This window comes from Mustela erminea, chromosome 1 (assembly GCF_009829155.1).
Source record: "Mustela erminea isolate mMusErm1 chromosome 1, mMusErm1.Pri, whole genome shotgun sequence".
Taxonomy (NCBI): domain Eukaryota; kingdom Metazoa; phylum Chordata; class Mammalia; order Carnivora; family Mustelidae; genus Mustela; species Mustela erminea.
This window is the reverse complement of record NC_045614.1, coordinates 167,230,934-167,243,903: the sequence shown is the minus strand read 5'-3', so window position 1 is coordinate 167,243,903 and position 12,970 is coordinate 167,230,934. Positions and strand designations below refer to the sequence as shown.

The 12,970-nt window shown below is 34.8% G+C and overlaps 1 protein-coding gene across 11 annotated transcripts in view; it reads right to left on the bottom strand.

Annotated features, from left to right (window-relative positions):
* The window catches only part of CBLB (Cbl proto-oncogene B), a 221,116-nt gene that overhangs the window by 93,669 nt on the left and 114,477 nt on the right, over positions 1-12,970 (bottom strand). For all 11 annotated transcript variants that reach the window (XM_032350105.1, XM_032350058.1, XM_032350063.1 and 8 more), the window contains 3 exons: positions 7,271-7,392; positions 4,096-4,233; positions 726-813 (listed from right to left, as the gene is read on the bottom strand). In XM_032350105.1, the coding sequence (XP_032205996.1) occupies positions 726-813; positions 4,096-4,233; positions 7,271-7,392 (348 nt within the window). The remainder of the gene's footprint in view (positions 1-725; positions 814-4,095; positions 4,234-7,270; positions 7,393-12,970) is intronic.

Sequence of the window (12,970 nt, the reverse complement as noted above, 5' to 3'; positions counted from 1 at the left end):
CTTCTCAGTAATGGGACTTTTTTACATAATAATGTTGCCAAAGTTCCCATGTGGCTGTGTGGAGCTACCTCCCTCCTCTTAAAGACTTTACAGTATAATGCAGTATGAATATACTATGGTTCACTTAACCGATGATTAAATAGTTTATAATTTTCCCTTTTAGGAAAAATGCTAAAGTGAATATCCCAATGTACAGATCTTTCTGTGTATATGTGAGTGATATGTACAGAATCCAGAGTCAAAAATGTTTTTATTTAGATTTTGATAATTAACTGAATATTACCCTTAAGAAAAGCTTACTAAGTTACACTCCCGTTCAATCTATGAGGTTGCCAACGACGGATTTATAAGAATATAATTATTATCTTCAATAAGCTTCAAGTACTCATTTGACTCTAAAAGCATACCATTATTCTAAACTTCCTTGGAGTTTTCTAAACCTATGGCTCTCTCCTCATATCATTTTACTTACCAATGGATTTACCTATCTATCTATCTCCATAAATGGCAATATTATATTGGAAGCAAGAATATTAACAGAGAAACTTCTATCCAAAATAAGGAGAAAGTAATGTATTTTTTTCAAACACTCTTAGAATCCCTTAAAGTATGTTTTGCATGAAACACCTGTACATAATTTTAGCTACAGTATAAGAGGATGCTTTTTATTTCAAAAGCATTAGATACTTAACAATTATAAAGGGGTTACCAGAAATTATCCTTACCTGTGTAACTTTTATATGGTCATGAGGTGTGGGTTCACACAATCCAGTTAAATCAGGATTATAACTCCTCCCATCAGGATAAAGATAGCTGGGTTATAAACAGAAACTTTATTACTACAAATATACATTCTTAAATTGCATCTAAGATTATTTAATCAGATTCTTCCATATTCAAACCTACATGCTGAAGTTTCCTTTTTATGTAACTTATAACAAGAAACTTTATCACTGTTTCCATAATATTACCAGTTATCTTAGGACATTTAAAATCTAGAAATCATTTTCATATAAGAAATACATAATGAATATGGACTCGGCCACCAAGCAACTATTTCCAGTTAAATACCTTTACTAAAGGTCCTTTAGGTAAGTTAAACTTTTATTTTTCTGGTCATTCATGGTCTATTCCAAAATACTATGAATGTTACATCTATTTGCAATGTGTCTTTCACGTGAAGCACAGTTCATGTTAGAAACAGCATTTAACAACATGCTTAATAACATGAGGGGAAAAAAAGGAATTAAAGCCAGCAAGTTTCCTACAAAAGTTATGCAAACCCCTCCATGGTTCCTGTTTCTCCAGTTTCTCATCCTCTGCCTTTCCATCTCACCTTCCGGTCACTCCTGTGTGCACATGAGTTCCCCCCCACCCCCCAACGTGCTTAAAGAAATTAGAAAATGCTACAATTACATGTTAGCTACAAACACAGAATCAGTTATAAATGTGAGGCTCCACTGTTACAAAAAATTAAAATAAGAACTAAAAGTTATAGCAATAAGACCATCTTGTTAAAAGGTTTTATTCATTCAGACATTGATTTAAAAATGAAGTTTATGGTGTTGGTAAATACCTATTTTTTTTTTTTTAATACCTATTTTTTATTTTAAAAAATGCTAATATTACTGCTGGGTCATGTTAATGATTAAGTTATAGAGTTAATTCTGTGTGGTAGCACTCTGTTCTAGGTTGCCTGAATGAAAAATTCAGAATATATTACTACTATGATCAGTATTTTAAGGGGCAAAACCATACCAAAACTGTTCTGTGAAGTAACAAAAAATCCTTACCCTTAAATAGTCTAAAAATATGCTTGTAAGTGTTAAAATTGACCTAGTAAGACCAGGAAAAAAATGAACTTCAAGGACAGACAATTCTTGTATTCTCACAGGGTAAGACACAAATCAGTAGATCAGTGAGATATACACATATAACATATACCTATAAATATATATATTTATATAAATTTATATAAATATTTATAAATATATATTTATATATTATATGTATATATTTACAATTTAGGAAAGGGAGTTGACTACATCTAAAATGACAAACTTAGCGTGTTTTTAGAGATGGATTATTATAAATATTAAGTGAAGAGTGCTAAGTGAGAGTTGATAAGTAACTTTCTTCTTATACCCTAAATAATGGCCAGTTTTAAAATTATTATATAATATTTTGCTTATCACACTTAAAAAGCATGTAGAAATTCCATGAAGAATTCAAACCTGAAAGATTAATAAAATGACAATGAGGTTGCTAGAGGAAAGGTTAGAAGGGTCTAATTAATGTATAAGGGGCCATTCAGTTATTACTCTCCTCAGTAAAGAAGGGTACTACTGTTGAGACCCTCTCAATGGCAGGGAAAGAATAAAGAATCTCAGTTTGTTATGGAAGTAAACTTCTTTATTACCTATGTTATACTATATTGGATTAGCTGACCCCGATGATAGCTAGATCAGATAATATCTTGTGTTTTACTGATCTTAAAGGAAAAAGAAATCTATCTGATATATCTATTTTAATAAAGATATATAATACATCTATATAGATATATAAAGATATCTATATTAAAATAGACATAAAATAATATAGATATATTCCATTATATCTATTTTAATAAAATCTAAAATCTGATCTAGTTTTAATTAAGATTAAAATGTTAATCTGACCTATTTTAATGTAATCTATCACTAAAGTTCAAATTCAACTAATTAAATGCCTCTGAAGGGGTGTGTGTCTGTGTATGTTGTGTGTAAATATTAACATCTGATTTGCGTTGGAGTTCAGAGGCTAAACTACTGAACACAATATTATAATTAGTTTTTTTTACTGGCTTTTAAAAAATAGATGGAAGGCATTATAAACAAAATGAATAAGCTGTATCAAAATTAATACATGTACAGAGTTGCTCACTCATAACCTCTATTTATAAAGTAAAACTTTACAGCGTATTTTCTTAAAAACAAAACCCTGTAATCACAGTGAATCAAAAGTTACATATATGATCCTTAGATGTACTACAAGTAAGGTATAAATAACTGAGGATAGAAAATGTATGATAAGTTTTAAAAAACAGAAAGACAAACTTGTTAACAGTTTGCCACACAATTCTTAAGTAACTATTTTTTGAAAGCTCATAACTTATAAAAAATGCATTTTTTCTTCATATGTATCCTATCACTTTTTTTTCTTCTTTGCAATTATTAGAAAAGGTGTAACTTAAATTATTTTCTCTTTGCTAACTCTTGTGGGCTTTCTCCTGCTGTAGCAAATAAAGGAACATCCATCCCCGAGTTACTCAGTAAGGGCAAAGGGAAAGAAAAGTGAGCATGATTATATGACAAGGGAACAAATCTACACAGAAAAGAGAATAAAAAGATGAAGGGAATGGCACAGGATGAAAACAAATGAGAGAGATTTACTAGTAAGCCTCCTATCAGATGGTCTAAACTTTGTGGAGAAAAAAAGTCATTCTTATTCTAAAAGACAAAAGAGAATTAACTTATTTTTAAATGTTAAAAAAGCACAGCTTAAGTTAAACTGAATTCAGCTCTTAACATATAATTCTGGAATAGGGACTGAATATCAGTGTGACTAAAGGAAGAAAGACACAGAAAAAGTGGGGAAGGGGTAAGAAAAGCATAAGAAGAAAGAAAATCTGGTACTTCTAGTCAAACAAAAAGGAAAACTAGCAACTTGGGTTACACGAAGCAAGAGAAAGTCATTTATTTTAAAGAATTATCTTTTTAATAAGTTTTTTCATCTATTTTAAACTACTTTTAAGTGCTTTTTTTTTCCCCTGAGAAAGATACAACGCATGTTCTAATTTGATACCGGAATTTACTGTCTGTCATATATAGTTTAGTCCAAGCCAGTTACTTTAAAGAGTATTTGAAAAGAAGAACGATTAGAACTCAGGCGCACTCCATTCTACAGTCTTAGAAAAAAAAAAAAAAAAACCAACCAAACAAAAAAAAAAACCCAGCCAGATCATGAGCCTCACTATCTTTTCTCTCCATCGCAAAGCAGTGTCTGTCTTTCATTTGGTGAATGATAAGCACCCTGACTCCCATTTCTCATACTCACAATCCTTCCCTGCTGCCGTCAATCAGGGCTTGAAATAAGGGCTTATTATGTGGGATGGTCTGTAAGATATTGCCGTCGCCTGTCACGTAGCCGATGGCCCACTGTCCCAATCTGGTGCAGCTTAACCGGAAAATGTAGCTGTAAAGCATGATAAAATGATGTTTAGTCACATTCAAAGTGTCTGTTAACTGCTACACATCTGTTGGACTTCTTTAAAGTCAAAGAATAAATGGAATCATTTAGAATAACCGAAATAAGGTTTTGTCTTCTGATTTTTACACCGTTGTCCTTCTCTGTTCATTGATCTGTAAAAGCAGCACTGACAATAATTCCACTTAAACACCTCCAGGGCTGTCGGACAAAGGAACTGAGGTGGATCCACTTCAATATCAAAGGCTCTACTGCCATCCCCACCAGCGGGAGCTCAGATGAACCAGTGAGGACACAAGTCGTTTTTTGGAAAGCAAAGTATAAAATTTAATTTGTTCAGTTCAGAGAGAGGTTGAGTCAGTTTCTACCATGGAATTCAATATATCACTTTGTAATTTAAAATTATGCATTTTAAGTTAATGACTTCAAGTCACTAATTTAAGTTAATGACTGGTTTAAAAATATTTTTTGATCTTTGGAATGTTCCAGCCATTCACCTCACCTTTAAATGAAAGATCAAAAGAGATGAGCTATATTAATGAGAAGACAAACTAGATTAAGCTCATGGCTGCCCCCCAACCCTGTCAGGTTCAATGTCCTGCAACAGGAAGTTAAAATAGTTTAAAAATAGAAATCAAATTAAAGACAATGACAAGGAGACTCTGACTTGGTTTTAAATTCATTGTTATTTATTTATTAATATAGCTGTCCGCTTATTTCATTTGAGATCACTTCTCTTTATTTAAGTGTATTGCACTCAATCTTGCTATCAGGATAACCATATCTGGGTTTTAAAAGCCCTTGAGCAGCTCAAAAGTAGGTCAACAATTTGTTGGCTATATTTGAATACCCTGATCATTCTACATACCTAACAGAAATTTTTATCTCCTAATGAACATTAGTTACTGATGAACCAAGTACTATAAAAATAACTTTGCAAGATAAATTAACATAAATAATAGCTGTACAGTCATTCAGTTTAATTAACTTGTGTATCTGGTACTGCAAGTTGATTTCATCTTTGAAGAAAATGGGGTTCCGAAGGAAAGGAGGAAGTTGTGATTTCTAAATAGTAAGAACTTCACACTTGTTTTAGAACCTTTGGAAAGAACTCCTCAAGAAAAGTCCAAAAATGTATTCTTCCACAGAGCCTGACATAGGTTATCAGCCTTCCAATTACTGGAACCCTTAATCAGAATCACAGATGAAATAATTCCACACAGACTTCTCGTTCTAAACTGGATCCCCCCAAAAAGCAAAACCTGAGAAACTCCTATGTCCTTGCAATAGGTCTTACTATTTTCCGTAGTATGAAGCTAAAGAAGAAGAAACACTTTCCAAGAGGAAGAAACCATTAAACAGGTATTCTGCAAAACAAGTATTTATCAAAATCATTTGATCTGTTCACTGAGTTTTCTTAAACTTTGCATTTTAAATACCACATCACACTTTAAATGATTTACCACAGACTGACCATTTCATCTTTGCCAAAAACTTAGTAGAATAAACTGTTACAGGCCAAATTGGGAAGAAAAGGCAGACATCCTTTTGAGGGCACTGTCCTTTTATTAAAGGAACTATTCCCATAGTGATGAGGCCTGGCTTTTGCTCCCAACAGTGCTCTCTCCCAACATTATTTATCTCCATAATCTTGAACAAGAAAACACAAAAGTGACTCAGTTTATTAATTTCACAAATAATTTCTGCATTAAATTTGTATGATGTGTAATTCCAAACATAGCACATCATTCAAATCTGACTCCAAAAACAAGAAGATACTTTGATCCTAATCTACAGAGCAAAAATTATGGAAAAATCTGGTTATGAGAGATCCCTGACCAAAACAGAATGACTCATCTAAGCCACTGTCAGCATCTCAATGAGAACCAACTCTCCTTAATCTAAACAGAAGTCTTCAAGAGGAGCCAAACTGTTCTCTGTACCCACTACCTTCTCGTTATATATCATATAAATTCTTAAAAATAAAAAAGATGGAAACATTTTTCATGGCAGAGAAAAAGGAATCAACAGTATTGTCTTATACTAGAAACTACTTTGTTAAAGGACAAACACCATTTGCACAACAAATGAGATAAAAATGGCATTAGCAGAAAAACATAACCCTAAAAAAAAAACCAAATGCATTCCTATAAGGAAGTGCTCCTATATGGAAATCAGAGTACTCGCGGATGTTGGGATGGCATCTCCTACTAAACTATCACTGTATGAGGAGGACAGGTGTCCACCGTCACTGCCGCCGTACCCAGCACACTGCTTGCCACAGCACAAATGCCTACTATGTAATGCATTTCTAAATGGCACATGGGGAAAATGCATGAATGAGGAAAGAAACGGATTTTCTGATCCCAGATCTGTCATTGATAAGGTATGATATCTCAGCCAAAGCCACATGGGCTGACCAAACAGCCAACCTGTGAGTTTCACCTAGTTTCATCATTTGGGAAATAAAATATAAATTCTGAAGCTACAAAGAATGACAAGGTACTACAGAAGAAATTCTTTAAGACAAGAAATTGGTTGGATTGTAGCAATGGGCTTATATATGTTTATATACTTATGTGTGCTCAACACACATATATATAAACTTATAGGTACTTATATTTGTTTATATTGTATATAATTATAAGTGTTTATCATAGAACCAAATTGAAGATCTTGAAAAATACCCTAAAGTACTGAACATGAAACTGATTTATTTTGTCTTCAGCAAACACAGGTGTCATCAAACAAACAATACCCTCTACCAATTTGAAAATAGAGCTCTGAGACGTAATGAATTTCTAAGTTTATCAAATTACGTGGCACCATATCCTCCTTAACTTCATGAACACAGAGTTTCAGTATAAGTATAATGAATGGATTAAAAGGATTCAATTAAGAATGTGGTCTATTAGCATTTTCTTCCCTCTGCCCCCATGGGTGTTACTGATTTACTTAAAAATGAACAAGAGAGGACTTTTCCTCATTAGAGATACCACATAATATTGTTGCTGAAAAGTCTTACCTTCCAGGTTTGGTGCTGTACTTCTGCAGTCGTGCTTTAACTTCATCATATGTGAGAAATGCCATGTAACCCGGATGTGTGACAGCTAAGAAATTCCAATTCCGTAAAATAGAGCCCCAAGGCTAAAAATGTGAATAAATGAAAATATATTATCTAGATAACATCAACCACCAATTATATCCCAACACATCATTTAATATAGCTACTGAAATCTCCTAGATATTTTTAAAGTGAATATGAGCTTCAGTAGCTTAGGTCAACCTTTACCATCTAACAGCAAACATGCAATACCTTGCTCTCTTTTTAGAGAAATATTAGGCAGAAAACAGGACAGAATACAGAGAACAAAAAGAAAAACTACATACTTTCGTCACAAATTCTATTCCCAACACAGCATTTGTGGTAATTCTGAAACATAAAACACATCACTTTTCTGTTCAAAACCCTCTAACTTCGAGTAAAAGCCAAAGTCCTTACAAATGGTCTAAAAAGACTACAGGGTTGATGCCCAGTTCCCTTTCCTCCCCATCTGTTCTGACATCTCTACTTTCTGCCTCTTCTCCAGGCACCCTGGCTTCTTTGTAGTGGGCTTGAAAACAAAGGTACTCCCCTGCCCCAGAGTCTTTATATTTGCTGATGCCTCTACCAGAATTCTTCCTCCAATGACCTAAGTGATTGCTCTCCAGTGTTGCTTCCTCAGTGAAGCCTTCTCAGACCACTCTATTGAAAACTGTTAGCTCTCATCACATTCCTTATCTCCTGTAGTCTGTTTTGTTCGCCTCTGTACCTTTAAGGTATCTAATTTTATAGAACAAGAAGCTATACCAGGAATGTAAGTGATTTGGCACCCGGTCACACATTAACCAGAAGCTACATGAGAATAAGGAACGTGTCTGTCTTGCTCACCAAAGGGATACCAGCACTGATGCAGTCTCAGAATACAGTGATCAGGGAGGTGTAATTGTTGAAAAGCTCCTCTAACTAGTAACTTGTTTAAAAGGCCTTGGCTCCCAACCTACCATTCTTTCCATGGTAACATACTACTGGGCTCACATTTGGTTAATTCTTGCACAATCACAGAAGGTTTATGATTTAGTAGTGAGTACATTAAAGATCTTACACAGAAATACACAAATGAACACACACACAGAGTTTGCACCATTCTTTTAGGTGCTCAGTTACCCCTCCAGTTACCAGGGCAAGAGAAAAAAAGGCAGTCAGTGATAGACAGTTTTGCTTGAGGATGTGCATGAATCATCTCGACCATAAGGCTGAAGCTACATTTATTCCAAGGACGTAGCAGCATACTCTATCTGATGTGCCAGATTATTAACTCATATCTTCTACAGAAAAGAAGAAAAAAGGTATTTGATGTTGCCAAGTGAGCATTACTGAAGTGGTCATCCTAGATATGATCATTGGTAGAGGGCTCTTGCTTTTGTTTGCTTTGAGACTTATTCCTCATTATTGTTAAACAAAGTTTCAGATTCACAAGGCAGAATTCTTCAAGGATTATATCTCTTGAGATGAGGATAACAAAGGAAGGAAAGATTTAGTAATGAAGAGTTCCTTAACCTTTTCTGACATAACAAGAAAAACCTTCAGGGTATTCCTCCGGCATGCTAAAATATCTAATTGGGCAAAAAGGAGCTCTGGAGGACACTATTATGAGAGGTTGTGTCCAAGTATTTAGTGGTGGTGGTGGGGGACGTGTTTCTAATTTTCATCTAAAATCATGACTAAAAATTACATAAATAATACTTGGAATATCAGTATTTTTAAATATCATTTTTTTAAATGAGAAATAACTGCTAGTAGAGGCGATGGTTTTTTTTTTTTTGTTCTACTTTGTTTTTTTTGTTTTATTCTACTTCCCCATCTACAAAGAACAAGGATGGAGAGAATATAAAATATTTGGTTCACTTCTATGAAGTCTACAAAAACTAATGGAAGAGTTGTTTAAAAAAATGCTGAACTTTACAGAGAACCAACGTGCAGATTGGAATACAACTGAAAAACAAAAAGAAAGAAAGAAAGAAAGAAAGAAAGAAAGAAAGAAAGAAAGAAAGAAAGAAAGAAACTGTAGTTCCGAGCCAACTGCTACAGTATTAAGCAACCATTTCTTGGTACATAATCCAGAGGGCTAGCTTCTAACTACAAAAGTATTTGTGTAATCAAAAGAGTCTGTGTCCTGTTTTTCCAGTGAATGCAAGCCACATTCAGAAACACATGGTAGTTACGTGTTGTTGTTGGGGTTTTTTTTTTTTTTTTAGTTTTGTTTTGCTTAAAGAATTTTGTCAACTAATGGCTTGAAGAAGGCAAAATCAAATGCTTTGGAGAATAAGAATATTTTTGCAATTTGTTTTTAGATTAAAGGAAATGTTTTCACACCCACTAAAACAAAATTATTTAGAGATTCTTAAATGACTACAGAAATTGAGTGAATTGAGGAAGCTATTCCATTCTTCCAGAATACTACTATTTTCAAGAATAGCCCTTTACCGACTTATAACTTCTGTTTAAAGAGGGGTCTGGGCTGGTCTGTCCAGATCCACTCTCTCATTCCTTGCTGTAACAGATGACTTTCCTCTTCTTCTTTTGCTCCCTATTCCATAGTCACAAATACATTCCCCCAAATCACATATTCCTTATGCCACCACCCCCCAGATCTCTTGCCCCATTTCTCAGGAACCCAATCTTCTCTAGTAGTGGGGAAATGGAAGGAGAAGGGGAGCAACAGTCCCAGGGAGAGGGAAGAGAGAAGCAAAATCCCCCCATTTCCATTCCAGGATTTTAGCACCGGCTAGTCCCAGCATCTCTGAACTACCTGGAGAGGAGAAAGAGAAGATTAAAGGCAGAAGAAAGAGGAAATGAGGGAGGTAGCCACTGCAAGACTGTTCCAATGACTTCCCAGCATTTGTTAAAGTTCTGGCAGAATGTGAGGATAAGGGAAGCGAGGAAAAGTACGTAACTAGTAACCAGCTTTATGGTCTTTTCTTCCCTTCTTTCATTTCCCAGACAATTCTCAACTTCATCTCCTAGTGCCCAGTGATGAGTTCTTCCAACCCTTCTGCTATGTGAGATTCCAATCTTGAGCGTTGTACCTCACACTTTCAGAGCCCATTCTGATAAATACCCCACTACCACCAACTTAGAGGTGTTAGAATTCACTGCTAATGAACCATCACCACTGTGACGGCAGAGGAACATATGTTCATCCAGTTACAGTACTCATAAAATATTTTTCATATAGGATACATAATTATAACTTAAGAAAACCTACTACTCAATTTTTAAAGTTGTATAAAAATAAAATTTCAGTAAAAGTTAATACATTTACTTTTCTATGCATGGAACTAATTTTAAGGTACATGTATGATTAGTTAAAAAATCTGAATAATGAAACCAAAAGAAGTGAAGAATCACAGAGGCGTAATGGAGCTAATGAGAGTTCTTCATTTACTTCCACAATTATATCTTTTAAAAGAGGAAAAAAAATGAAAAAAAAAAAAAATAGAAGAGACTAGGCATATTTGGTCTACAGGTATTTTTTGGTTTTGTTATTTAAAATTTCTCAAACTCAATACCCCAAAACAAATAATCAAGTCAAAAAATGGGCAGAAGACATGAACAGATACTTCCCCAAAGAAGACAGATGAATGGCTCACAGACACATGAAAAAATGTTCATCATCATTAGCCATCAGGGAAATTCAAATTAAAACCACATTGTGATACCACCTTACACCGGTTAGAGTAAGAAAAATTGACAAGGCAAGAAACAAATGTTGGAGAGGCATGGAGAAAGGAGAACCCTCTTACACTATTGGTGGGAATGCAAGCTGGTACAGCCACTTTGGAAAACAGTGTGGAGGTTCCTCAAAAAGTTAAAAATTGAGCTACCCTCTACCTTACTATAGAGTAGTACAGTAATTGTACTACTGGGTATTTACCCCAAAGATACAGATGTAGTGAAGAGAAGGGCCACATGCACCCCAATGTTCATAGCAGCAGTGTCCACAATAGCCAAAGTGTGGAAAGAGCCAAGATGCCCTTCAACAGACAAATGGATAAAGATGTGGTCCATATACACAATGGAATATTACTCAGCCATCAGAAAGGATGAATACCCAACTTTTATATCAACATGGAAGGGACTGGAGGAAATTATGCTAAGTGAAATAAGTCAAGCAGAGAAAGACAATTATCATATGGTTTCACTTATTTGTGGTAAATAAGGAATAGCATGGAGGACATTATGAGAAGGAAGGGAAAAATGAAGTGGGGGGAATCGGGGGGGGGGGAGATGAACCATGAGAGAACTATGGACTCTAGGAATCAAACTGAGGGTTTCAGAGGGGAGGCGGATAGGAGGATGGGTGATATAATCATGATTTAAATATCTGGTGATGGGTATTAAGGAGAGCACATATTGCAAGGAGCACTGGGTGTTACACACACAAAATGAATCATAGAACACCACATCAAAAACTAATAATGTACTGTAGGGGGACTCACATAACATAACAAAAATAAATTAAAAAAAATTTTTTTCACAGTAACTCTACTTAAAATGATTCTTTTCCTCTCATCTCAGGAAACATAAATAAGACACACATTACTTAGAGTATTAAGAATACCTGCACTGTTTTTAAGTGAAGCAGCTTATAAGAAAATATGTGCACATATTAAATAATAGTTGGGTTAAGTGTGTAACCAACATTAAGGTGCCCTCATAACTTTGACACATAACCGAGGCATTCTAGCATTTATTTATTTATTTATTTATTTATTTAGTTTTATTTATATTTATTTATTTATTTATTTTTAAAGATTTTATTAATTTATTTAACAGAGAGAGATCACAAGTAGATGGAGAGGCAGGCAGAGAGAGAGAGAGAGAGAGGGAAGCAGACTCCCCGCCGAGCAGAGAGCCCGATGCAGGACTCGATCCCAGGACCCCGAGATCATGACCCGAGCCAACGGCAGCGGCTTAACCCACTGAGCCACCCAGGTGCCCGCATTCTAGCATTTAAAAAGTCATCTAGGCTCCCCATAAAAAACACACTCTTCCTAGAATGAACAGTTAGGTTTAAGGTAGGAAAATAATTTTTTTCTCTTCTTTCACAAGGGAAAGAAACAAAACTTCTACTACTTCAAATGTCTTTGTGTTATGTGAAATGAACTATTTGTAATATTATCAAAAACCTTTAAAGAATGGAGAGGTTCTGTTATAAAATGGTATTATAAAATACTATAAAAATAGTATTGGCTAACATAATCTTTTTATAAAATGTATCATTAAAATCATTGAGAAAAGTAAGCTAATGGCGTACACTGGCATACCTCGTTTTATTGTGCTTTGCTTTACTGCACTTCACAGATACTTTGTTGTTGTTGTTTTTGTTTTTTTTTCAAACTGAAGGTCTGTGGTAACCCTACACTGAGCAATTCTATCATGCACCATTTTCCAATAGCATTTGTTCACTCCAAGTCCCTGACATTATTTTGGTAATTTTTTAAAAAGATTTATTTGTTTATTTGAGAGAGAGAGAGAGAAAGAGCAAGCAGGGGGAGGGGCAGTGGGAGAGGGAGAGAGAATCTCAAGCAGACTCCCCACTGAGCACAGAGCCTGAGACACGGGGCTTGATATCAGGACCCTGAGATCATGACCTGAGCCAAAGTCAAGAGTCAGACATTT